At 31.6% G+C, this 24,772-nt stretch overlaps 2 protein-coding genes and 1 long non-coding RNA gene across 3 annotated transcripts; 1 reads left to right on the top strand and 2 right to left on the bottom strand.

Moving 5' to 3' along the window:
• Positions 1-3,306: 3,306 nt before the first annotated feature.
• On the top strand, positions 3,307-9,131 carry LOC105770359 (ABC transporter G family member 38). Its single transcript, XM_012591905.2, has 17 exons — positions 3,307-3,466; positions 3,556-3,632; positions 3,712-3,765; positions 4,362-4,452; positions 4,759-5,060; positions 5,137-5,735; positions 5,812-5,972; positions 6,042-6,145; positions 6,221-6,377; positions 6,458-6,583; positions 6,662-6,765; positions 6,840-7,463; positions 7,548-7,765; positions 7,861-8,088; positions 8,148-8,319; positions 8,388-8,642; positions 8,749-9,131. Exons 1-17 carry the CDS (start codon positions 3,340-3,342, stop codon positions 9,004-9,006), a joined length of 3,657 nt encoding a protein of 1,218 aa, XP_012447359.2. The 5' UTR covers positions 3,307-3,339; the 3' UTR covers positions 9,007-9,131.
• A 1,454-nt stretch (positions 9,132-10,585) lies between these two features.
• Positions 10,586-13,824, bottom strand: LOC105771190 (probable inactive receptor kinase At2g26730). The gene is made up of 2 exons (XM_012592919.2): positions 12,417-13,824; positions 10,586-11,442 (listed from the first exon to the last, which is right to left on the bottom strand). The coding sequence occupies exons 1-2, from the start codon at positions 13,651-13,653 to the stop codon at positions 10,802-10,804; spliced, it is 1,878 nt and encodes a 625-aa protein (XP_012448373.1). The 5' UTR covers positions 13,654-13,824; the 3' UTR covers positions 10,586-10,801.
• A 2,526-nt stretch (positions 13,825-16,350) lies between these two features.
• LOC105770182 (uncharacterized) lies at positions 16,351-21,556 on the bottom strand. The gene is made up of 3 exons (XR_001126172.2): positions 21,458-21,556; positions 17,419-17,499; positions 16,351-16,611 (listed from the first exon to the last, which is right to left on the bottom strand). It is a non-coding gene; the product is annotated as an uncharacterized LOC105770182 (long non-coding RNA).
• Positions 21,557-24,772: the final 3,216 nt, after the last annotated feature.

Here is a 24,772-nt window from a genome sequence, read left to right as displayed (position 1 = left end):
TCCACTAACAAGTATAGAGTGTAATGTTAAGGCGTATTACACTCTTAATAGAAGAATTCGAGCTCATATCTTGAAGGTAACACTATTGAAAAGGGCAACCATGAATTCCAAAAAAATTAGTCTCTATAAATGGTAAAACAAACATAGAGGATAACTTGGTTGTAGCAAAAATAAAATTGTACTAGATCCAAATTGAATTTAAATAATTTTTACTTCTCTATAACCCTTAAATAAAAGGATAATACGTGCTTAAGTATACTTTAACACGCATCTTAATTGTTGCAACAACGATAGTGTCAGTTGAACTAAAATTTTGTCTGTAATTGACAGTCAATTTTGATTTATAATTGAATAATTTAATTTCATTCATATTTTCTCAATTTTTAAATATATTAAGATAAAAAAAAGGTCTTGTTTATAATTTACAAATATGTGTTACTTAAAAGCAATTGTCCTATTAAGAAGTGTTGTATTCAGTGGTAAGATACATTGCACTTCTAAGGAAAATGTAGGTTCCACTTTGAATATTATATTATTAGGAAGGACAATTACGAACTCCGAATATGAACCATAAAATTAACATGAAAAATATTTTTGGAAAAAAAGAGAATTGTATTAATCATATAGCTACAAAATACAAATGTTTGTAATGACTTATTTATTATTAGTAATAGAAATGGTGAAAGTACCATAGAGGCCTTTTTAGCCTCTATACATTAGATCAAAAAGTAAATTAGTCCATTCTATTAAAATTTTCATTTATTTGTACAATTAAAAATTGGCGTGCCAGACGGAATAATCAAACAGTGACATGTGATGTGTCACATGTACATTATGTTAACATACAGAGACTAGTTTTTAACAGTAAAAATAGATGAAATTTTTAACAGAATGACCAAATTACATTTTGATCTAATGTACAGAGATTAACTTGTCCATTTTTTAGTAGAATGGACAAAATAAAATCTAACACCTATTACAAGAACCTCCATGCTACATTTACCTAATATTAATATAAAATTTTATAAAAAAATTAAAAATAAATGCATATATATTTTTAATAAAGTGAAGTAAAAAGATGTAAGTAAGAACAAATTTACATATTATGGATGAATCAAATTACAAACTTGGATACAGCTAAGACAAAGCGTGAATATTGAGTTGCGGAAGCTTGTAATAAATGATGTAATCCGAACAAGATTTTGTGAAATCTAAAAATTCATCCCCTTAATACTAAAAATTGGACAAAAGTATGCAGGGAGGTAATGCAGAGAAATATCTACATGCATCCATGTCAACAATATTTTAGTATTTTTAAAATCTAAAATAGAAATATTGGTTGAAGATTTTTGCTTAACTCTATTACAATTTGGACTTATTTGAATAATTTAACCAAATAATTTTGCATCTGAATTGATGCACAAGCGTTAGGATTTTTAAGGTAAGTTATAAAAAATTGTATTTGGAAAAAAAGGAAATGAATAAAAGTGGTAACAAAGGATATACAACAATTGCATAAAAGCGGCACAAAATCCATGCTGTAATTAAATGCAGATACTCTTTTTCTTTCAAACAAAACACATCCCAAAATCTCCATATACCAACTTTTTTTTTTCTTTTAATTCCTCCTTGTAGCGGAGAAAAAAGTAACGTGTAGTGTTGACTGTTGACAACGAGATCCTTTTGTCTTGGTTTCATCTATTTGTGTTTTTAGGACAGACAGAGAGAAATATGTCGATGGAAATAGGACATTACAGGACATGTTCGACCATGTCAGGCAGCAGAGTGCAAGAAGAAGACGATGAAGAAGCACTGAAATGGGCAGCTCTCGAACGACTCCCCACCTACGACCGTGCTCGTAAAGGAGTTTTGCATGGGGTTTTGGGTGACTTGAAAGAGATTGATCTTCGAAAACTTGGGTTCCAAGAAAGTAAAGAGTTGCTTAATAGGTTTATAAAGAATGCTGATAAACATGAAGAGTTCTTGAAGAACATCAAACAAAGAATCGACAGGTTACCATTCTAACACCCCTTTTCTTACATTTTTTTCCGGGTCTAGGGTCAAAGCATATCACCAGCTTCTTAGACGCTGAAAATGGTACTTATAAATCACTTGTGAACTGTGAGACTTGGATCTTAGTACTTACTGAAATACGAATGAATATTTAACTCGACCCATATTGACCCATTTTCTTCGTATTAAATACGCTAAAAATATTTTTTTTAAATCGGATGAATTAGGGTTTCTTTGAATTTGCCAACAATAGAAGTTCGATTCGAAGACATAAACGTACAAGGAGAAGCCTATGTTGGTAGTAGGGCTTTGCCAACAATCTCCAACTCACTTTTCAATATTGTAGAGGTATACCGTGCATGTTTATATATACTCTTTTCTTCTTCTTTTTTTTCTTTTAAGATACACCTTTCCATGTATGCAAGAATATATATATATATATATATATATATATATCTCATTCATATCACAGTTCATATTTGTCGATGATGGTATTATGAAAAGAAAAAAAAAAAAGAAGCTATGGTTTATTTGTACGTGGTATAGGGTGTTGGGCATTACCTTCATATACTCTCAAGTCACAAGAAAAAATTCTCAATTTTACGAGATGTGAGTGGGATTATCAAGCCAGGCAGGTAATTAAATTGATTTTTGGTTTTAGTTTTGGGTTAATATTTACTTATTTACTTTACTGTTTAATAGAGTTAATATTGTTTAAAAATTTTATTATTCTACAAATAAAATTAAATAATAATTTTGTTTATATTAGTCTTTTTTTTATTCTTTTTATTAGTGTATAATAAAGAGAGAAAGGATTGTATGAAATAAAGATATTATCTATTTCTAATAGTTTAATGTCACAACAGTAATTTCATCTTGAACTTCAAGATTTTCAAGATAAAAATACTTATGGGCATTTAAACTATTAGAAAAGGAATACAGATGACATAGTGTTACTGTTTCATACTTCCACCTATCATAGTACCTTTTTTTCTGAAATGGATTCTTTAAAGTATTGTGATTAAACCTCCAATTTGAATATAGTAGAGGGACCAAAACCAAAATTAGACCAAGTTAATACAGATTTTATTTTATTTTAATTTATTTTCAGGTTAACACTACTTTTAGGCCCACCAGGTTCAGGAAAGACCACCCTACTTCAAGCATTGACCGGTAAACTTGACCCACTAGTCAAGGTAACTGCAACAGTCTTTCTTTGTTTATATTATTTTTCATTTATTGACTTAGAATCAGTTATATTGACTATGAGTTTTTTTTTTTTTAATACTATAGTTTTCTGGGAAAGTAACGTATAATGGTCACGAAATGCATGAATTTGTTCCCCAAAGAACATCAGCTTATATCAGCCAATATGATATCCATTTACCTCAATTGACTGTTAGAGAAACTTTGGCTTTCTCTGCCAAATGTCAAGGCGTTGGCACTGGTTATGGTAAGTAATTCATATATATACACATATACATATATTATATAATTTTGGTATATGATATTCATTTGGGTGCTTGTTTTGGCATTCTTCAGATATGCTTACTGAGCTCCTTAGAAGAGAAAAGGAGTTGAATATTAGACCAGATCCTTATATCGATGCCTTAATGAAGGTGAAATTAATGAAAACTGTCAAAGTAGAGGGATCAAAAGCGAATTTGACCAACATTTTATGCATCTTTTGTCATGCAGGCATCAGTTCTGAAAGGACACAAGGAAGAAATTGTTACAGACTATGCTCTCAAGGTAGTATCAAGCTATCTTTATATTATAATGTAAATGTAACTAAATTAGTTTACCTCTTTTTTCATTTAACTTAAAAGAGTTACAAAACAGACATTTAAGTGATGAAAAAATTTCATTTAAGTAACTAGGCTGTTAAGGTTTTTCTTTTTTTAAATTCAGCCAATGAGCATCAAGCGATGATTCAAATATCAGTACGATAGATCAGTACCCATCAATAAGTAGAAGAACATGCCTGACAGTTGTCAGAAATTTGAGAAGAAAGCTGTTTGAATTTTTGTTCCCAAATTTGTGACTCAAAGTTGTTTTATGAAAAAAAAAACTAAACTATCAAAGAGAAAGAGAAGAAGAGTTTTTTATTTTGTATTTGGTGCAAACAAATAAGCCATATAACAGCAATTTAAACAAATAATTGACTTAAATGAAATTTTTTTAATAGTTTAGTAATCATTTTGTAACTTTTTGAAGTTAAGTGACCAAAACGTAAACTTACTAATAATTTAGTAACTTCGGGTATAATTTACCCTATATTATATAACCAAATTTTATTCATTAAAAATTTGCTAAATTTTCATTTTGTTTTTGTTTTGCCCCAACAGATTTTAGGACTGGAAGTTTGTGCTGACACCATAGTAGGAGATGCAATGATGAGAGGTGTTTCTGGTGGACAAAAGAAACGTGTAACTACAGGTATAAATGCAAACTTATAACATGTTTTAAAGGTAAAATATTGTGAAAGTCACCCTACCTACTAGAAGTTAGATTGTATTTTGCCCTCTTACTTAAAAGAAATGGGCAAAATAGTTCTTGCACGTTAGAACAAAAAGTAAATTGGTCCTTTCTATTAATGTACAAGGCTTAATTTGTTCATTTTCTTAGTAGAGGAGGCAAAATACAATCTGACTCTTAGTACAAGGGTCTCTATAGTACTTTTAGCTATTTTAAAACATGATAAAGATTCAATGTTGGTGATTTGAATGTTTGTGACACTGGCAGGGGAGATGCTTGTTGGTCCTGTAGGAGCACTTTTTATGGACAATATATCAACAGGTCTTGATAGTTCCACAACTTACCAAATTGTCAACTGTATCAAACAATCAATCCACATTTTCAACAAAACTGCTATAATCTCACTTCTTCAGCCCCCACCTGAAACTTTTGAGCTTTTTGATGACATTATCCTTCTTTCAGAAGGACGAATAGTTTACCAGGGCCCTCGAGACCACGTTCTTAAGTTCTTCGAATCCATGGGGTTCAAATGTCCTGAAAGAAAAGGCGTTGCGGATTACTTACAAGAAGTAAGTACATGTTATGAATCATGTTTTGTTTTATGTTCATTCCATTGAAATAACTATAAACCAACCCTGTTAACAGGTTACATCAAGAAAAGATCAAGGACAATACTGGTTTCGTCACGAAACACCGTATCGTTTTGTTTCGGTTAATGAATTTGCTGAAGCCTTCGAGTCGTTTCATATTGGATTAGACATCAAAAACCAGCTTGCTGTTCCATTTGACAGGTCAAAGAATCACCCTGCAGCTTTGACAAAAACTAGATATGGAGCTAACAAAATGGAATTGATGAAAGCTTGTTTGTCAAGAGAAGTTATTTTGATGAAAAGAAATGTGTTCTTACATGGTTTCAAGATATTTCAGTTGGAACTCGGTGCAGTTATCGTTGCTACCGTTTTCGTTGAAGCTAGAAAGCATCATAGTACAATTGCAGATGGAACAGTTTACTTAGGGGCTCTCTTTTTTGTCCTAAACACGATTAACTTCACCGGGTTTTTTGAACTTCCATTAACGATCGATAAGCTTCCGGTCTTTTACAAACAAAGAGACCGTCTGTTTTATCCATCATGGGCATTTTCATTACCAACGGCGGTTCTTGGTATCTTTATATCAATGTTTGAAGTTGCTGTTTGGATTGTTATAACTTACTACGTAATAGGATTTGATCCCAACATTACAAGGTCAGTATCAAACAAAACATCACGACTCATTTCTTACATTCACTTGCTTAACCCCTTCATATTTGTGTTGCCACAGGATGTTAAAACAATATCTTGTCCTTGTCATGAGTGGACAAATGTCTTATGCACTGTTTAGATGCCTTGCTGCATTAACTAGAGATCACGTTGTTGCTAACACAGCTGGTTGTCTTTCAGTGATGTGGCTTTTAATATTTGGTGGATTTATTTTATCAAGAGGTATTATTAACATATCTGATATATACAGTTTGACATATATGGCTTTTAATATGAGCTTCCACCTTGCAGAAAATATGCCCAACTGGTTGATATGGGGATATTGGACATCGCCTCTTATGTATGTTCAAACTGCCATTTCAGTAAATGAATTCCTCGGCCATGCTTGGAATAAAGTAAGTTTCGCTTTTATCTTAAGTTTTGAGCTTCAAAGTGTATATATAAAAATGTGAATGTGGAAATGAATACAGGCTCTTAACGGAACAAAAGAGACGGTTGGAGTAGCGGTCTTGAAAGCTCGTGGGGTATTCACTAATCCAAATTGGTATTGGATTAGTATTGTTGCATTGATTGGCTTTATATTCCTCTTCAATGCCATATCTGCTCTGGCTTTTGCTTACCTTGATGGTAATGTAACCTCACTTTTAAAGTCACTTTTTTCCCCCCGTTTTTCGAGTAACATTTTCATTTTCGATGAATGCCTGCAGAATATGGGAAATCGCAGGCAGTGTTTTTGAGTGAAGAATCTACTAAAGAAGACACTACCATGGCAAGTGAAGGTGACGGAACATTGTTAAACAAAAGCAACTCAAAGACTAAGAGAGCATCTAGAAGTAAGCCCTTTAAGAGCTCTCATTTTCTATATGTATTGCCTCAGATTCAACCTCATTGACAAGTACATGCACTTGCAGATGCCGTGGCGGTTCATAATTATCAAGAGAGAGGAATGCTTCTTCCTTTTACACCACTATCAGTTACCTTCGAGAACATCACGTATTCGGTTGATATGCCAAAGGTAATTAATCAACATACAATGCTTGAGATGTTCTTGAAATCCTATCACATGACATGAAGTTACCATTTTTTTAGGGAATGAGATCCCAAGGCGTGTTGGATGATAGATTGGTGCTTTTAAATCAAGTGAGTGGAGCATTCAGACCAGGTGTTTTAACAGCTTTAATGGGTGTTAGTGGAGCTGGTAAGACTACACTGCTTGATGTGTTAGCAGGGAGGAAAAACAGTGGATATACAGAAGGAAACATCACTGTTTCAGGCTATCAAAAGAAACAAGATACTTTTGCTCGAGTTACCGGTTATTGCGAACAAAACGACATTCATTCTCCTCTTGTAACTGTCTACGAATCTTTACTATACTCGGCGTGGCTTCGGTTGCCTCGTGACATTGATCCTGAAAGTAGAGAGCTTTTTGTTGAGGAAGTTATGGAATTGATTGAGTTGAAGCCATTGAGAGATGCATTGGTTGGATTTCCTAACGTGAACGGACTATCCATCGAGCAGCGTAAACGGTTAACCATTGCAGTCGAGCTCGTTGCTAACCCTTCGATAATTTTCATGGATGAACCAACCTCAGGTCTTGATGCAAGAGCAGCAGCTATTGTGATGAGAACCGTGAGAAACACGGTGGATACAGGAAGAACTGTGGTATGCACAATTCACCAACCCAGTATCGATATATTCGAATCTTTTGATGAGGTAAGAGATTTTAACAACTTACTCTTATATGTCTTTTTGAGAAAACTTTAGTGACAATAAATCTTTAATGTCATCTATATATAGCTCTTCCTATTAACACGCGGAGGTGAAGAAATATATTTCGGTCCTCTAGGCCGTATGTCAAGCCATTTGATCAAGTACTTTGAGGATATCAATGGAGTAAGCAAGATAAAAGAAGGCTATAACCCGGCAACCTGGGTGTTGGAAGTGACAACACGACCTCAAGAAGAGATTCTAGGAGTAAAATTCGCTGACCAGTACAAAAGATCCGATCTTTATAGGTTGATTATCTCATATATATATATATATATATACATATAATGTAATCACAATCTTTGCTACTTCTTAAAACTTATACTCCAAGCTAATATTGCAGAAGAAACAAGGCCTTGATTTCGGAGTTGAGCACACCACCTCCTGGCTCACACGATCTCCATTTTCCGACCAAGTATGCACAACCCTACCTTACACAATTCATAGCTTGTTTATGGAAACAACACAGATCATATTGGAGGAACACATCATACAATGCAGTGAGGCTTTATTTCAGTACTGCAATGAGCATTATTTTCGGAGTTTTATTCTGGAACCTTGGAAGCAAAAGGTAAACATTTTAAGCTCAAGCTTGAATCGAAGAAAAGATACTAACTTTGATTATTACAGGGGAACAAAACAGGATCTTTTCAATGCAATGGGTGCAATGTACACTGCAATTACATTCATGGGAACACAAAGTGCTGCTTCAGTGAGACCTGTTATAATAGCTGAAAGAACAGTTTTTTACAGAGAAAGAGCTGCTGGATTTTATTCTGCATTACCTTATGCTTTTGCACAGGTAATTAATTAATCTTTACCATTTGGTTTGCCTTGCTCACCTAGTAACAATTTTTTTCCCATTTTCAGGTTGCTATTGAAATCCCATATACCATAGCTCAAGTTGCTATATATGGGGTTATAGTTTATGCAATGATGGGGTTTCAATGGACAGCATCCAAGTTCTTCTTAAACACATTCATCATGTTCATCACAGTTCTTCTCTACATATACTATGGAATCATGGTTGTATCTGCAAGTCCTAATCAACCAACTGCTGCAGTACTTTCTGGTATCTTTTTTACAATGTGGAGTCTCTTCTCCGGTTTCATAATTCCGCGACCGGTAAGCTCTACTTTCATCTCTTTCCATCTTTTTTTATTAAGATTCTATATATATATATATATATATATATACATGATGATTGTATGGAATTTTTACAAATTTGTAGAGGATTGTTGTGTGGTGGAGATGGTATGCTTGGGTGTGTCCGGTTTCATGGTCCATGTGGGGAATGACAACTTCACAGTATGGTGACTTGCAGAACAAGTTAGAGACAGGAGAAACAGTGGCTCAGTTCGTGGAAGATTACTTTGGCTTCAGACATGACTGGTTATGGATAGTCTGTCTTGTCCTAATTGGGTTTACTTTGTTGTTTGCTTCTGTATTTGCTTTCTCCATGAAATTCTTCAACTTCCAAAAGAGATGAACAATTTTCATTTTATTATAACTATGATGTAATCCTATTTAATTGTAAGCCATTAGTTTTTATATTTTATTAATTTGTTTATAAATTATATACAAATTTGGTGTTGAGAGTTTAACTCTTTCTAGAGAATTTCTAAAATATCATTTGTTAAATGCATAATTTCTCAATTTATTTGTAATATTCTTTCTATTAAATTATGTTATTTATGTTGTTAATTATATTATTTATATTAATATTATTTGATTTAGGGAATAATTGGTGAAAAGTGAGCTTAAAGTTTTTTTGACAAGTTTTGCATTTCAGCATGGTGTAGTTTCAATATTTTAGCCTTAACTTGAGTTACAGATCTCTACTTAGCATCGTAATATATCAATTCAAAGGGAACTAAAATATCTAATTAAAGCTATTTTACAACTCAAGCCCATACACATCAGGAAAGCATCCAAAGATGGCCTAGAAGTTTGATGCGAAAATTGTCAAAATATCTTGAAAATTTTTGCTTTATGTAATTTAAGACACTTTTGAATTTTCTTTAATATTTTATTTTTGCCCTAAAAATAAACATTTTATTTTATTTTACTTTACAACCTCTTTTTACTTTGTTTTAATTTTAATTTTAGGCCCCCTTTATTTTTATTAATGAAATAAAATTATCATGATTTCTATAAATGTAACCTTATTTGTTTTTATCTATTAATTTTATATATTCAAGTAGGTTTTTATTTTTATAGGTCTCGACAGCTTAACAATAGTCGACTAAATCCTTAACAATCGAAGGTATTGTCCCAAGCCCGAAATACTTCAGGTTTATCTCCTGACTCCGCAAAGAGCCCCGAGAGCTCACTGAGTGACAATGCCTCGGTTGTTAGAGGAGGTACATACTTGAGAAATGTGCAAATAGTTAACTGTAAAAAATACATACACTACGAATCAAGTCACCAACCAAAATATAAGTAGCCTTTTTAGTGAGACGTGGTACCACTTCACTGGCTCAAGTAACAAGTAGTTATTAAGAGAAACAATGGTATCTGGAAGAGGTAAAATCAACGAAGGGATTAGAGTTACAGTCTTGCCGGGCCAAAGACACTTGCTCCAGCCAAGAACACATGTAAGAGACAATTTAAAAATAGATTAAGAACAATAGGTAGGAAAGTAGTATCGAATCGCACATGGACTATATTAATTAAAATTAAAATTCCTATTCACTCAAATATTATAATTTTCAATATTTAATTATTTATATTTAATAATATAATAAATTATTTAATATTATAATTTTATTTCAATAATAAATTTTAAATAATATTATTCATATATTATTAAAATATTTAATATTAATATTTTAATAATAAATATATATTACAATTATAAATATATTGATAATATTTGTTTGTAGTATAAAGGTTAAAATATGTCATAAGTCGATGTACTCTTCACAAATTTGAATTTTAGTCCTCTATTTTTCATATTTAAAAATCAAGTCCAATTGTTAATTTGACAATTTTGTTTTTATCATATTTTAGATAAAAATACTCACTTATCAGTCCATTTTCTAAAAATAAAAAACTTCTAAGGTGGATATAGATAATGGATTTTTAAAATATATTGCATAACATGTATTATAATATAATATACAAAACTATCCATCTTCCAAAATCAATTCAAAATCCCCCTAATCTAAGTGCAAAATTATATTATGATATGCAAATAAACTCAAGAAACGAAATAAAAATTAAAAAAACAAAATAAGACAAACACAAATTTGAGGCAATTCTTCTTCCTTCACATTATGCTTTTAAGGTGTGGCGGATGTAGGTGGAGTCCTTGATTCGGTAGGCGGAGTATTAGCATCAGATGACTGTGGTAATCCGTCATCGATTTCAGCTCTATTCAGATCTTCAATCATGCGTACCACATCTACCATGGCAGGTCTTTGATCAGGAACCACCGATACACAAGTCATTGCAATCTGTAACAGTTGCACCATTTCCTCCTCAATATTGTGATATCTCATCAACTCCGCGTCGAAAACCTCAGCTGTCCATTCCTCACGAACCACCGATTGGACCCAACGAGGAAGATCAATCCCTTCTTCCCCTAATGATGCTTGGCTAGGTGATTTACCTGTTAACACCTCTAGCAACAAAACACCAAAACTATAAACATCAGACTTGAACGTAACATTACGTGTTTCAAGCACTTCAGGTGCTCGGTAGCCCGTAACACGACTAGGCGGAGTGGTGTTGCCAAAGAGCGGGTTGAGACCGTAGTCGGAGATGCAAGCTTCGCGGTTTGGTCCAAGAAGGATATTGGAGGACTTGATGTTGCCGTGAGCGACCTGAGAAAGATGGAGGTATGATAGACCCTTAGCGGTGCTTAATGCTATCTTAATCCGATTGTCCCAATCCAGCGGTGTATGGCCTGAGCCTCTACTACCTGCAATATAATTCCATGTACGTAAATTTGATGAAAACATGTTTTACTGATGTGACATACCATTAAACATGGTGGGAGAAGAAGTGCATAATGCAATGGTAGTGGCAGAAATAAGAACAAAAATACCAAAAAGAAAAGACAAGTACTACTTTTGTTTTAAACTTAAAATTCAAAGAAAGTTGAGGAATGATGCAAATGAATCCATTCCCCCAAAGGGAAAAAATGTCTTAAATGATTTATCAATTCTTCTTCCATCATGAAACCCCCCACTATAACCCAAACAAATTAACATAATATAATGTAGAAAAAGGGAAAAGAAACATAAATGTAACAAGTGGAGACCCATTGTTGTCAATATCAACTTTTCAATTTGACCAAAAAGGGAAACCCAACTTGTCAAAGTCATATTCAAACCAACATGTATTTTATTATTCATGACTTCTAAAACATGTTATCAAATTTTAAAAATTAAAATCTATATTGTTAAATGGTATTTTATTATATCTTTATAACTTTTATGAGACTAAATAAAATTTTATTATTATTGGGTAAAATATAATTTTACCATATACTAACAAAGATTTTATAAATTATAGAGGAGAAAAAGTATTTTCTATCTATTTAAGGGTTGAGTAGAGATTATGGGTAGAAAATGACATTGTATATAAAAAAATCTTTTTTAACATGTAGGTTGAAGCTCTTTAAGCAATAGATATAGACGCATTTAAAATTCAATCCACATACACTCCATGTCATGTCAGATCTGAATTAACATTTAACATTCTAATTTACGGCTACACAGAAAGAAATACCTAATTGATGCGATATATTTTCAAGACTCGATTAAAATGTTTTGAAGTTTAAAGATTGATTTAAAATTTAAATCATAAATGAAGGACCTCTAATGCAATTAACCCTAATAATGTAAGCCAATTTTTGCATGCTTATGAATTCAAATAAAAAAGAAAACTCACCGTGAAGCAGAGCAGACAAGCTACCGTTAGGCATGAACTCGTAAACAAGCAGCTTTTCATCTTTGGAGTAGTAAAATGCCCTCAAAGGAACCACTTTTTCATGCTTGATTTTACCCAACTTTTCCATTTGCATTTCGAATTCCCTTTTACTAGCCGCCACGTCTTTCAACCGTTTCACTACCACCGCCGTCCCTTCTTCCAGCACCGCCTTGTACGACGTTCCTACGCTGCCTTTTCCCAACACTTCAGCTGAGGCCCTCAACAAGTCCTCCAAGTCGAAGCTGTAAACCCCACTTTCAAAAAACACCAGCTTATTCTTTTCCCTTTCAATTGACCCACCGGTCACGTCATCTTTAGAAGACGAAGTCCCCGCTTCCGCGGGCGGAGCTGCCCGTGTCTCTTCCGTAACTGGCTTCTCCTTTCTATCCGGCCGTCTTTGCTGTTTACAAAGAAAAAGAATGAGGCATAGTAGGAACAATAATGCAACGAGTACAGACCCAACGACGATGGCAACAATGGCGCCGGTGGAAAGCCCGGAACTTTTACGGTAAGTTGGGTTACATGCCCGGAGTGGACCCCCACAAAGTCCGATATTTCCGGCGAATGAAGATGCCGGGAATTTAGATAAGGTATAGGGAATTGAACCGGTAAGGTTGTTATTAGAAACATCGAAATCATCTAAACCGTCAGAGTTGATAGCCGGAAGAGAACCGGAAAACGTGTTGTTTTGCAAGAAAAGACCAGTCAGATGAGCCAAATTGTTGACTCCGACAGGAATTGGACCGGTGAAATTGTTAGAAGAAAGATCAAGCCGTACCAAACGAGTTAAACGAGTCAAGCTAGACGGAAACGAACCGGTGAACTGATTCTCTTGCAAATAAAGACCCCGCAACAGAGTCAAATTGGAAAAATCGGCCGGAACGGTACCGGATAAACGGTTCGCCCTTAAACTTAAGACCCGGAGTCGGTTCAAAAGACCGATCGTTTTAGGTGGAATGGAACCGACGAGTCCCACACCAGGTAACCGGAGAGTGAAAACAAAAGACCGTGTAGCATCACATTCGACACCGACCCAATCACAAGCTGAAGTTGATGAGTTCCATTGAACCCGGTTCTCATGTTTGACCATTGAAAGGAACGTAAGTAAAGCTTGCTTGTCTTGAACCGGTTCTGAGTTGACTCCATAACTCAGTATTAAAACTGAAACTAAAATTACAGAGCTGAAACTTAACACCATTGTGGGATTTACAGATGAGAAACGAAACACAAAGAAATAATTGTCGGCGGCTCGTAAGAAGTGATCAAGACAGAGCAAAGAACAAATGTCTGGTAAGAATCCATAAATAAATAAAAAAAGAAAAAGAGAGGTATCTCGATGTTCGAAAAAAGTGCAAAAAAAAAAAAAAAGCAGAGTTAAAACGGAAGGAGAGCGGGTCTAGCAAATGGCAATAATTATAATGGGGGATGCGTTTTTTTCTTTCTTTCTTTTGGTCAATATAGAGGAACCGTTTTTTTTTTTTCCTTTTTCTTTGGGTTAATTTCACCCCCACTTTAATTTTTAAATTCATCACAAATTTCGTATCAATTAGGTCCTCTCTACAATTTAGTCCTTACCTTACACCTTATATGTTACCTTAAATATCTATAACATGAACTTAACATGTTAAAAATTAACCCTTTAAACAATTGTGGATGCGGCATTACATTTTGGGGTCTAATTAATTTTTTAAAAAATTGGGATGTACAATTAAAATTTTCAAAAGAATTTAGGGCTTATTTGCAATTTTCAAAAAAATAGGGGTTTAATTAAAATTTTAGGAAATATTTTGAAAACTTTAGACAGTTCAATTAAAAAGTTTAAAATATTTGAAGGCCTTAAGGATTTTTTTTTTTTTTTTTTGTAGGGCCAAGGCCACTCTAGCTCTTTCTAAGTTCTGCCCTTACTCTTATTGAGAGTTTATTGAGAGTTTCCCAAACATGCCAAATTCAAATTATTCACACATTAAATATACCCTTTAAGTTTGAACTGAAATTTAACACCTAATTAATAATTAAACTAATAGAAGGATTTGATTAATATAATATTATTAATATTTTTTGATACTCAATTAAAACGTTTTAAAATTTAGTAATCAATTTAAAATTTAAGTGATAAACATTTTAAAACAAGGCTTAATTAAATAAGCAACCCTCAAATTATAATGCTTTTTAAAGTTAAGCACCTAAACTTTTTTTTGTCGAACGAAATACTTAAACTATAATTTCGTAACCATTATATTGGCCCCTATCATTATCTCCATTAAGGAAAAACTTCAATTAATAAAACCTACCACGTGTCATTTTTTATCTACATCATTATTTACATGAAATTAAAAATATATATTAAAATTGTTTATGTGCTTGAGGTCCTATGTTCAAATCTCTCCCCTTAAATTTTTGTTATTTTTGTCCTATCTCTTAACTTGAGCATCTGACTTATCTTTAAATTCTGGAGATTTGTTGACAAAAATAAATATGTTGGTTTAATGGTAAGGATTCAATTAAATTCTGAGAAATCTTTTTTTTTTTTTTTGATACACAATTCTGAGAAATCTTATAATGGTTACTTAGGGGATTTAGTGGGATATGGGTAGTTTTCTTTTTCTTTTTTTTTTGGAAATTATCCCCAAAAAAATTGTAACACCCTTGGGGTTCTGAAGCATTACTTAATATTAAGCTTATTTCAAAGATAAATAACAAATAAGATAATTTAATTCAATTATTTAAACTAATTAAACGGACAAAAATAAAATAAAATAAAATAGAATAATGTACATTTTAACATTTCCAAATTCAATAGCCTAAACAATTTAACTTTTCATAATTTCATAGTCTCCAAATTTTTTTTTACATAAACAAACTCAGTCATTGTACATAAATTATTTAATCAATAGCACTTTATGTTAATATAACCAAGCCTATTTCAATTAAATACTATAACTAAATATGCTATATAATTAAGTCATATAATTAACGAATTTAATGACTCACCTATTCAAAACAAAAAATACAAACACATAATAGCCAATTTGATACTTACCTATAAAACCGATTATAAATGTATATAATTTGAATTTATGTTTAGCCAAATATAATATGGTTATTAATTACACATATGTTATATATATAAAACAAGCTATAGTCTAATTCTTAACTAACTAAAATATGCACATATACAAGAAAAGAAACGTATGCCATAGCCAAACTTATAATTTACCAAAACCAAATTATACAATGAAAGTACCTTATACGTACTAATGTCGATTCACACATATATCTCTTTTAACAACATCCAAAATATTTTAACAGTGTTCGTAATTAGCTCATCTTGTAACCAAATCAACTCACTCCCAAATGTAAAACAAATATACATGTTCTAATTATACAACCGAATTACATATGTCCTATTATATGTATATAAGTTATCGCTATTACATTATACGCCCAAAACAAACCTATTCTTACTAATAAAATTATCTATCAAAACCAATGTTTAAACAACAATTCATATACCGATTTAAATGCATATAACCGAATTAACCATTTTCATGCAATAAATGCTCAAACATAATTCACTTCCGATTCCACATTCCATTTCATTACCACATTAATCTAAGATGCAAAACAAATATCACTTTTATAACTCTCGGTAATCTCATTAACCTATCAAACAAATTAAACAACCACAAACATGTACATAGGCATTAACATTTTAAATATACATCTCAATGAATTATACAAACCCTTTAAAATTTTATAATCACACCTCAAACCAAATCAATATACAACCGAACACTTAACATTCTTTTACTCTCCAACATTTATAAATATACTTCTATTTATAGATCATATCATATATTCATTTTGATGCCAACCAAATAAACCACACATAATATTCGCATGTAAAATACTATCCATAAAATACTAACTATTATCAAGTCATGTATAATTCATAATTCAATCCAAAACCAGACATAACAAGATGTTAAGCCATTTTCGCAAGGCTTTAATATATACATCTTCGAATTAAACAACCTTCAAAGCTAGTTTATACATGTCATAGTTTCAAAAGAAGTTTTAGTTTAAAATACCGTAGTTATTTGATAGTGTGATGAGCTTTTCTGACGAATTCCTGAGCTCGTAACAATCTCAAAATCTATAAAACAAAAGCAACCAAAACAAATACACCGTAAGCTATTTAAGGGTTAGTAAGTCATAAGCTTAAGCATATTTATTATTCATAACATATAACATTTAACTAATATAAGCTATATTATATACCATACCATATATAAAGACATCATCCATTATAATTTCATACCTTGATTTCAAACTCAAGCTATATAATCGAAAATAAACTTATATATATAATTATAACCTTTCCATTGAACAACATTTAATTCAACAAGGGCCGAATCAACAGCTTATATACATATATATGGGTTTAGTTAATTCAAATGCCATTTTCACATACTTTCCATAATTATAAATAACAACTTAACCTATTTGTAAACATACATTTTACAAACACATACCTGAATATGCAATTCAATTTCATATCTGATCTTCATTTATCATTGCCCATTGAACCGTTCGAAATTAAATAGGATACTTGAATAATCAAGAGATTTATACAACGCCAACGTCCCAGACGTGGTCTTACATGTAATCACTAATCGATGCCGCTGTCCCGGACAAGGTCTTACACGAAAACACAAGTCGATGCCAATGTCTCAGACGTGGTCTTACACGAAAACATTTATCAGAAAAATCTCATGCATTTTTAGGGTTCGTACGGGCTTGCAGATGTTAAATACTATTTGAATCGAACTCAATTACTTACCTATTTTAACAAATACATTCGGCCAAGACTAACATTATCTTTAATAATTCCATTTATCACATATATATATATACTATATACCAATTGAATTTAACAGAATTTAAATGCTTATCGACTTACCTCGGATATCGACAGACACGATCGACTACTCGACTACTTTCGTTTTCCCCCGATACAATTTTGTTTTCTTCGTTTCTTGATCTAAACATATTCAAATTTAGCCTTTTTATTCATTAATTCATTCAATTTAATCCAAAACCACATAAATGAGCAAATTACCATTTTACCCCTAACATTTTACACTTTTTACAATTTAGTCTCTATTACATAAAACACAAAATTCACACATACCATGCTTAGGCCGAATTTTACCCTAGTCCATACAAGTCCATATTTTTCATTTATTTAGCATTTTAGTCTCTCAAAAATTTATTTTCACAATTTAACCCTAATTACTCAATTTCACCAAAATTCAAAGACAAAATATATTAATCTTTCACATATCTTTAATATTTCACCATCAAACAACAAAAATCACAAGCTATCATCAATGTCAAAACACAAAATCATCATAAATTTCAAAATTTGAAGCATGGGCTTTGAAGATAATTTAGCAACAATCTCAAAAACGTAAAAATTATCAAAAACCGAACAAATTACATACCTTAATTGAGCAAGACAAAGGTCGAGTGTAGCTTTTCTTTTCTTTTATTTTCCTTGGCTAATTTCAGCTACTAAAGATGAACATGCAAGTGATGTTTTTATTTTATGTTTTATTATATTATCATAATTAATATAATTACCAAAATAACCTTTATAATTCAATATACACATTTTATATACAATATACATAACCGTCCATCAATATAACTCATGGTGTAATTACAACATAAACACCTACCACTAAAAGAACAAATCAATTTAGTACTTTAACAATTGGTTAGCAACTTTTACTATTTATGCGATTAAATCCTTTTTCTTTAATCGGTCACTTAAATGATAAAATTAAGACACAAAAATTTCACACAATCAAATTTACACATAATAAACACACAAAATAATATTAAAATATTTTTCCGACTCGATTTTGTGGTCCCGAAACCACTATGTCCGATTAGGGTCGAAATCAGGCTGTTACAAAATTTCTCTCCAAAACTTCCCCAATTCTTCTATGCGATGTTGTCCAACAAGTAGAGTGTATTTTTTTTTGGTAAATTACAATAACAGGAAAATAGCCTGAACAACCAACGCGATTAGCGCAACTCGAACCCAGGCCACACCTAGGGCGATGAACACTCTTCTAGGTGATGATTGTGGGACATCAAATTCCCTGGTGGTTTAGGTGCTATTAAAAGTTGCTGCTTTGTCAAGGGTAAGTATTCGATACTAATTTGGGGGTTATTCTTGTTAAGTGCGTAAATGTCGAATTGAAGTTTCGATTTTAGTTGTTTCGTGCTAAGTGAGTTGGTTGTAGTTGTCGTTTTTAGGTACTAAATTTGTTATTGTTGTGTTGACGTCGAAAATCAATAAGGTGTGTACCTTTTGTCCTGAAAATAGAGAACAGTGGAAAATGGACAAACTCACTGTCGACGCCACAAGACCGTCTACCAAATCGTGTGAGTCACATGCCTGTGTGTTAGGCCGTGTGGGCCACACAAGCTAGGTCAGGTAGGCCATGTGAGTCCCACAGGCATGTGGGCCCATTTTCAGTAAAATTTAGTAGAGCCGTGTTTGATGCATGCTTTGAGGGTAACTACTTCGTAGGGTCTGTTTTGTGATATGTGTGACATATATATAAATAAAATTTGATATTCTATTTTTATTTGTACGACTTCTAAAAGCATGTTAATAGCATGTTCTAATATGTATAGCATGTATGATTTGTGTGCATCTGGATATATGGTTAGTGATTGTATGTGCATTGCAGTGAGATAATTATGTAATGGAGGAAGTGTTGACAATTTAATGATTTGTCTTATCTAGTGATGTAACACCCCCTACCTGTATTCAATGCCGAAATAGAGTACGAGGTATTACCAGAACACATACACTTTTAACCATATTAAACTGAGTTGTAAAATTTCATCTAAACTAAAACTTTCAAATTGTTATTCTTGATTCGCTAATTAGGGTTTACGTGGCCCAATATACTCACAATCTTTCACTTTCTCGTCGTATGAATTTATAAATTTCCACTTACTTGTTGAATTCATCACGAGTACCTGAATTGATCCGTATCATTACATATTCTCATGTTGTCACATTTTCATATTTAACTATTGTAATATATCAATTACTCAATATCTCATAAGCTAAGTGTCACATATACAGTATCCATTCTTCTCCCATACGACTATCAATATTAGCCACAAAGATAGTACAAATTTTCTCCATTCAATGTTAAACCAAAACATGTTACTTCATTACCAACTAACCTTACTAAATATACACATTATACTAGCCCAAGTGTTTAACCATTCACCCATGACATAAATATATTTTATCTATTATTGCAGAATATAGATGTGCTACCCAAATCATAATTCACCTCACATAGTAACCGAGTTAATTTTTATCATTTGTCAAATAAATTACAAAACAAGTTATATAACAAAATATAGATACATTTTAAACATCACCAATAAACAAATTCTCATGGCATTAAATAATCATCACGCATCAGAGACAAATGTACTTGACATTTCCATCACATAAACCGAATTAATCAGTGCAACCTCAATGATATAATCATCCTTTTAACTTACTTAACCAAGCCAAATTGTACCATCATCTCACACATAGAATGACCCACCTATCATACTTCTCAATTATGTCACTTAATAGACCAAATATACCTAACCTTTATCATCATGATCAATCCACAACCAAAATACATCCATATATCAAAATTATCACACACACACACACACACATATATATACACCATGACTAAATTTCTTAAACATTTGATCAATTGCTTTTCAATGCCGCAATAATTCTTTCAATACCAATACGTATTTACCATTCAATTTACCATTGACCGATTATAATCAGGCATATAATCATTTATATACAATTCATTCATATATTTTATTGTCCTCCTCCTCCTCTCCATTCCACATCCTTAATGTATATAACACGCTTAATAACGTAATACATAATTTTATTACTCACTTACATGTAAACTTAAAGCTGCCCATCTGAGTCAGAGTCACTAAATTATTTTATTCTGGAGCTATGGAGCTCCAAATTAAAATCTGTTAATTTTACCTGAAACTAGATTCATATATCTTTTTACCATAAAAATTTCAGAATTTTTGACCTATCCAATAAGTACTGTTTATTCTTTAAAGTTTCCCCTGTTGCACTGCTCGACAGTTCTGACCTCTCTTCACTAAAAATTGATTATCTCATTGTGCAGAATTCGAATGGTATTCCCATTTATTTATCATGAAAATAGACTCGTTAAATATTCTAAAAATATAAACTTTAACCCATAATTAATTTTTTACAATTTTTAATGATTTTCCAAAGTCAGAACAGGAGATTCTGAAATTATTCTGACTCTGCCTCACAAAATTTATTATATCTCGTGATTTACAATTTCATTGCTTACACCGTTTCTTCTATGAGAAACTAGACTTAATAAGCTTTAATTTCATATTTTACTCATCTTCTAATTCGATTCCCACGATTTTTGGTGATTTTTCAAAGTTGGCACACTGCTACTGCCCAAAATTGTTTTAGTGCAATATATTGATTACCATTTTGACCCTAAACTTTTAACGCATGACAATTTCATCCCTAGGCTCGGAAAATGAAATTCTTGCAATTTAATTATTGATCCAAGTCTAATAATTCTCATACATATCAATAAAAGCCCATGGATTCCATGAAATTTCAGAATTTTTCCACAATTTCAATACGTTTCAACTTAATCCCTAAAACATGTTTTCATCCAAAATTCTTTAATAAAACACCTTTAAACATCCATTAACATATCAATTTCATCATCAAATAACAAAAATCATATGAACTTATCAATGGTATCTTCCTAAACTTTCAAAAAAATGAGAAACTAGTAGAATACTAAGTTGGACCTAATTGTAAAAGTCTAAAAATACAAAAATTTCAAGGAAAAAGTAAGAATTACACTTACTTGAAGCTAAAATATGGAAGACAAGCTCTAAACCCTCTTCCATGGCTGTTTTCCACCGAAATTTCAAGAAGAAATGGTCTTGAAATCCTTAAAATAAATTTTGGCCACATAAACTTTATTGTAATTCCAATTTTGTCCTTAAATACATAAAAATCTTTGATTTTTTTAACGGTATGCTGTCTCTGCCACTTAAGTTGGTCCATTTTATCTTTTAGTCCTTTCTTATTTAATTGTTAAGCTATTTAATCACTTTAGCAAATTTTGCATCTTTTCAATTTAGTTCTTTTTAATTAATTGACTGCCGAAACGTTAAAATTTTCTGACGAAACTTTAAACTACCATATTGACACTCCATAAATATTTATAAAAATACTTACGGCTCGATTTATAACAACAAGGTCTCGATACCTCTTTTCCTCAATTTCTTGACTTAATAATTTTTTATAAAACACAAATTATTAATTCAAAAATCTCTTAAAAAATCATATTTGACTCGTAATTATTAAATAATAAAATTTACGAGCTTATTTTCTGAATTTGATGGTCTCGTACCACTGTTTTCAACATTTCTAAAAATCGGGCTATTATAAGTGATTTAACCGCATATCTGTTCTAGCAGCTTGACCGCAATTTTGGTGGCTTGACCACACTTATCTAATTGTGACATTATTTAAGATAGTTTCAAATTAAAATATTTGTATTTTCATTCTCTGTCTTCACCACTCTACTTCTCCAAACCACGTATGATTTTCTGTTCTTTATTTCTTTCCCTATTTTTCATGTTCTTTTTTCATCGTTTCTTTTTCTTTTCGACTCTTCCCCACCCCACAAATTTTTCACATTCTTTTTTTCCTTTTCTTTTTCTTTAAATTTGGGGTTTTTCACGTTTTTCTTCTTTTTCCATTTTTTCTGCTGGGGAGATAGAAAGGTGACAAAGAGAAATAATATTAAATAATAATTTAATTTAATTTTTATACTATTTAAAAATGTTACATAATGAAAGTTTTTATAACAGTAGAGGTGAATAATGGTTGCAGAATTATAAGTTAGGTCAAAAAAAGGGTGTAGCTCAAGGATTGGTTATTGAAGTAAGCCTAACAGCAACAACAATGCTTTTCCTAGTTGACGGCGAAACTCAGTGAAGGAAAGACATGCTTGTCTGCTTCAATTCTACTCCAGTTTAATTGAAAAATTAATGCTTTAGTCAACATTTCTGTTAAAAAGCAAGTTGTGTCTTTTTTTTAAAGGTTCATGGTCAATTTTAGCTCAAAAAAAACCAATGTATATTCCATTTTCATTTTGTATGTTTAAGTTTATCACTACTCCTAACAAAAAGATTGGGACTTAAGTTCAAATATAATGTTTCCTATTACTACATCTTTCATTATTTTGCAATCTCATTGCATGATTTAAAAGAGTAAAAGGAAGCGAAGAATATTTTGGGATTGTGAGAGTGATGTGATAAAACTGAGAATCGGGGTTTAAGAACGTCCTTGTATCAGTATCATTAGGAGAATAATTGGAAATGGTGAATGGGGGCTCCTCTTCTTTTACCATGTGCTATACCATCATTATTCTAACGGACAACTCTGCCTTTTTCTCTATTGTGTTGGCGATGGCAATGCATCAGAATCATAACCTATTTTTCTTCATTTTCTGCTGAAACAAATGGGCATGTAAGTCCTTTATTCCAATGGAACTCCCATCAGCTTCAAAACATGTGTGAGTTATCTTCTACATTTTAATGATTTTTTATTTCATGTTTAGATGGTTGTCCCTTTTAATAATGTAGCCTTTTAAGATTCGAGCCTATATTTTCTCTTTAAGAGTACAATGTATCTTATCGATAAATTTCAAAATATAATTAACTTAATGATTTGATTCTAATTATAAGTAACTTAAATGTGTATTATTTGTGATTATAATTCTAAGTGTGTTTTTAACTAAAAAATTGTATTAGATAAATAGGTTAAAATATGTTATACTACTCTTCCCAAATTTAGAATTTGATTTTTTTATTTGTAGAAAATTAGACTCAAAATTTAAAATCCAAGTCCAATTAACACTATTAATTTTATTTTTGGGGATAAATTTGTTGGTGACATTTTAAATAAAAAAAATCACTTGGTTTCAATGTAATTAAAAGAAATGATGATGTAATGAACCTGAATTTAACAAAATAATTTAACAATGTCAACAACTGAGCCTGAATTTTAAAATTTGAAAAGTAAAGAGACTAAATTCCTAGAAATAAAAGTATAAAGACTAAATTCTAAATTTATGAAAAGTATAGGGACTTATGACATTTTAATTTTTGTTGAGATAGTTTAAGGACCTAAACAGGGAAAAAGGCCTTGAGCCCATTAGCCCGTATTAGCCCTAAACCCCAAAAAAGCCCATATTCATACCCATTATATAACAAATCGTTCTCCCCTGCCAAACAAAGGTTATTAAATTATAAAACTAATCTTTTTATCTTTTAACGTTTTAATTCAATCATTAAAAACTAAGCTGAGAGATTAAGTGGTAGCATAAAGTATACATCAATACTTGGATAAAATTTTCAACATATTTATACCTATCTTTAGATTTGATATATTAAAAAAAATATATAGTCCTCTTCTTTAACAACCAACCATGAACTTGGTTTCATGTGTTTTTTATTGCAGAGTTTCCATGACGCTTGTTTTAAAAGGTCTTGTCACGTTTTATTTGATTGATTCTATCCTCCTCCCCCTAAAAAAACATAGCTCTCTTGGGTTTTAATATACTTTTTTTTACCCCTTTTAAGGTGCTTTACTTTCAAAAAGTACATTATCTTTTTAATACATTATTTATGCAATTAAGTATACAGATTTAAAATTTGATTTATCTATTTTCGAAATATCCCACATCAGATTCGAGCTAGTATTTAATATCCAAGCTAATAGTATGCTAATGAGAAGATCTAATTGATATGATATTGAAATGTTGATAATTCAATTGAGAACACGTTGAAGCTTATAAATTAAATTAGATTTAAAAGACCAACAAATGATTAGAAAAAGTGAGTGAATTTCTTACTCAAATATTTAGACCAAAATTTGAACCTTAAAGTTCAAAGCCTTCATTGATAGTAAGATTTTACTTAAATACCATCCAGCTTCAACAAGATCAGTTTCTTATGATTATAAAATAAAAACAATAAGTAAAAGACCTTGGATTCTTGAATGAAATGCCAAAATGATACAGACGGTGACAAATTAAAGATTTTGATTTCAAGTATAGTAGATAATAGAAACATTCCTCGTATACAAAAATGGTACCATTTCACAT

The sequence above is a fragment of the Gossypium raimondii genome, chromosome 7 (genome assembly GCF_025698545.1).
Source record: "Gossypium raimondii isolate GPD5lz chromosome 7, ASM2569854v1, whole genome shotgun sequence".
Lineage (NCBI taxonomy): Eukaryota > Viridiplantae > Streptophyta > Magnoliopsida > Malvales > Malvaceae > Gossypium > Gossypium raimondii.
This window is presented reverse-complemented; position numbering and strand designations above follow the sequence as displayed.

What these genes read in the sequence shown, in the direction of transcription:
- LOC105770359 (XM_012591905.2), top strand. Translation starts at nt 3,340, where the DNA reads ATGCATGAATTTGTTCCCCAAAGAACATCAGCTTATATCAGCCAATAT. An exon ending in AGGCGTTGGCACTGGTTATG is followed by an intron (nt 3,467 to 3,555) that starts GTAAGTAATTCA and finishes GGCATTCTTCAG; the next exon opens with ATATGCTTACTGAGCTCCTT. An exon ending in TATTCGAATCTTTTGATGAG is followed by an intron (nt 7,464 to 7,547) that starts GTAAGAGATTTT and finishes ATCTATATATAG; the next exon opens with CTCTTCCTATTAACACGCGG.
- LOC105771190 (XM_012592919.2), bottom strand. Translation starts at nt 13,653, where the DNA reads ATGGTGTTAAGTTTCAGCTCTGTAATTTTAGTTTCAGTTTTAATACTG. An exon ending in CTTGTCTGCTCTGCTTCACG is followed by an intron (nt 11,443 to 12,416) that starts GTGAGTTTTCTT and finishes ATTATATTGCAG; the next exon opens with GTAGTAGAGGCTCAGGCCAT.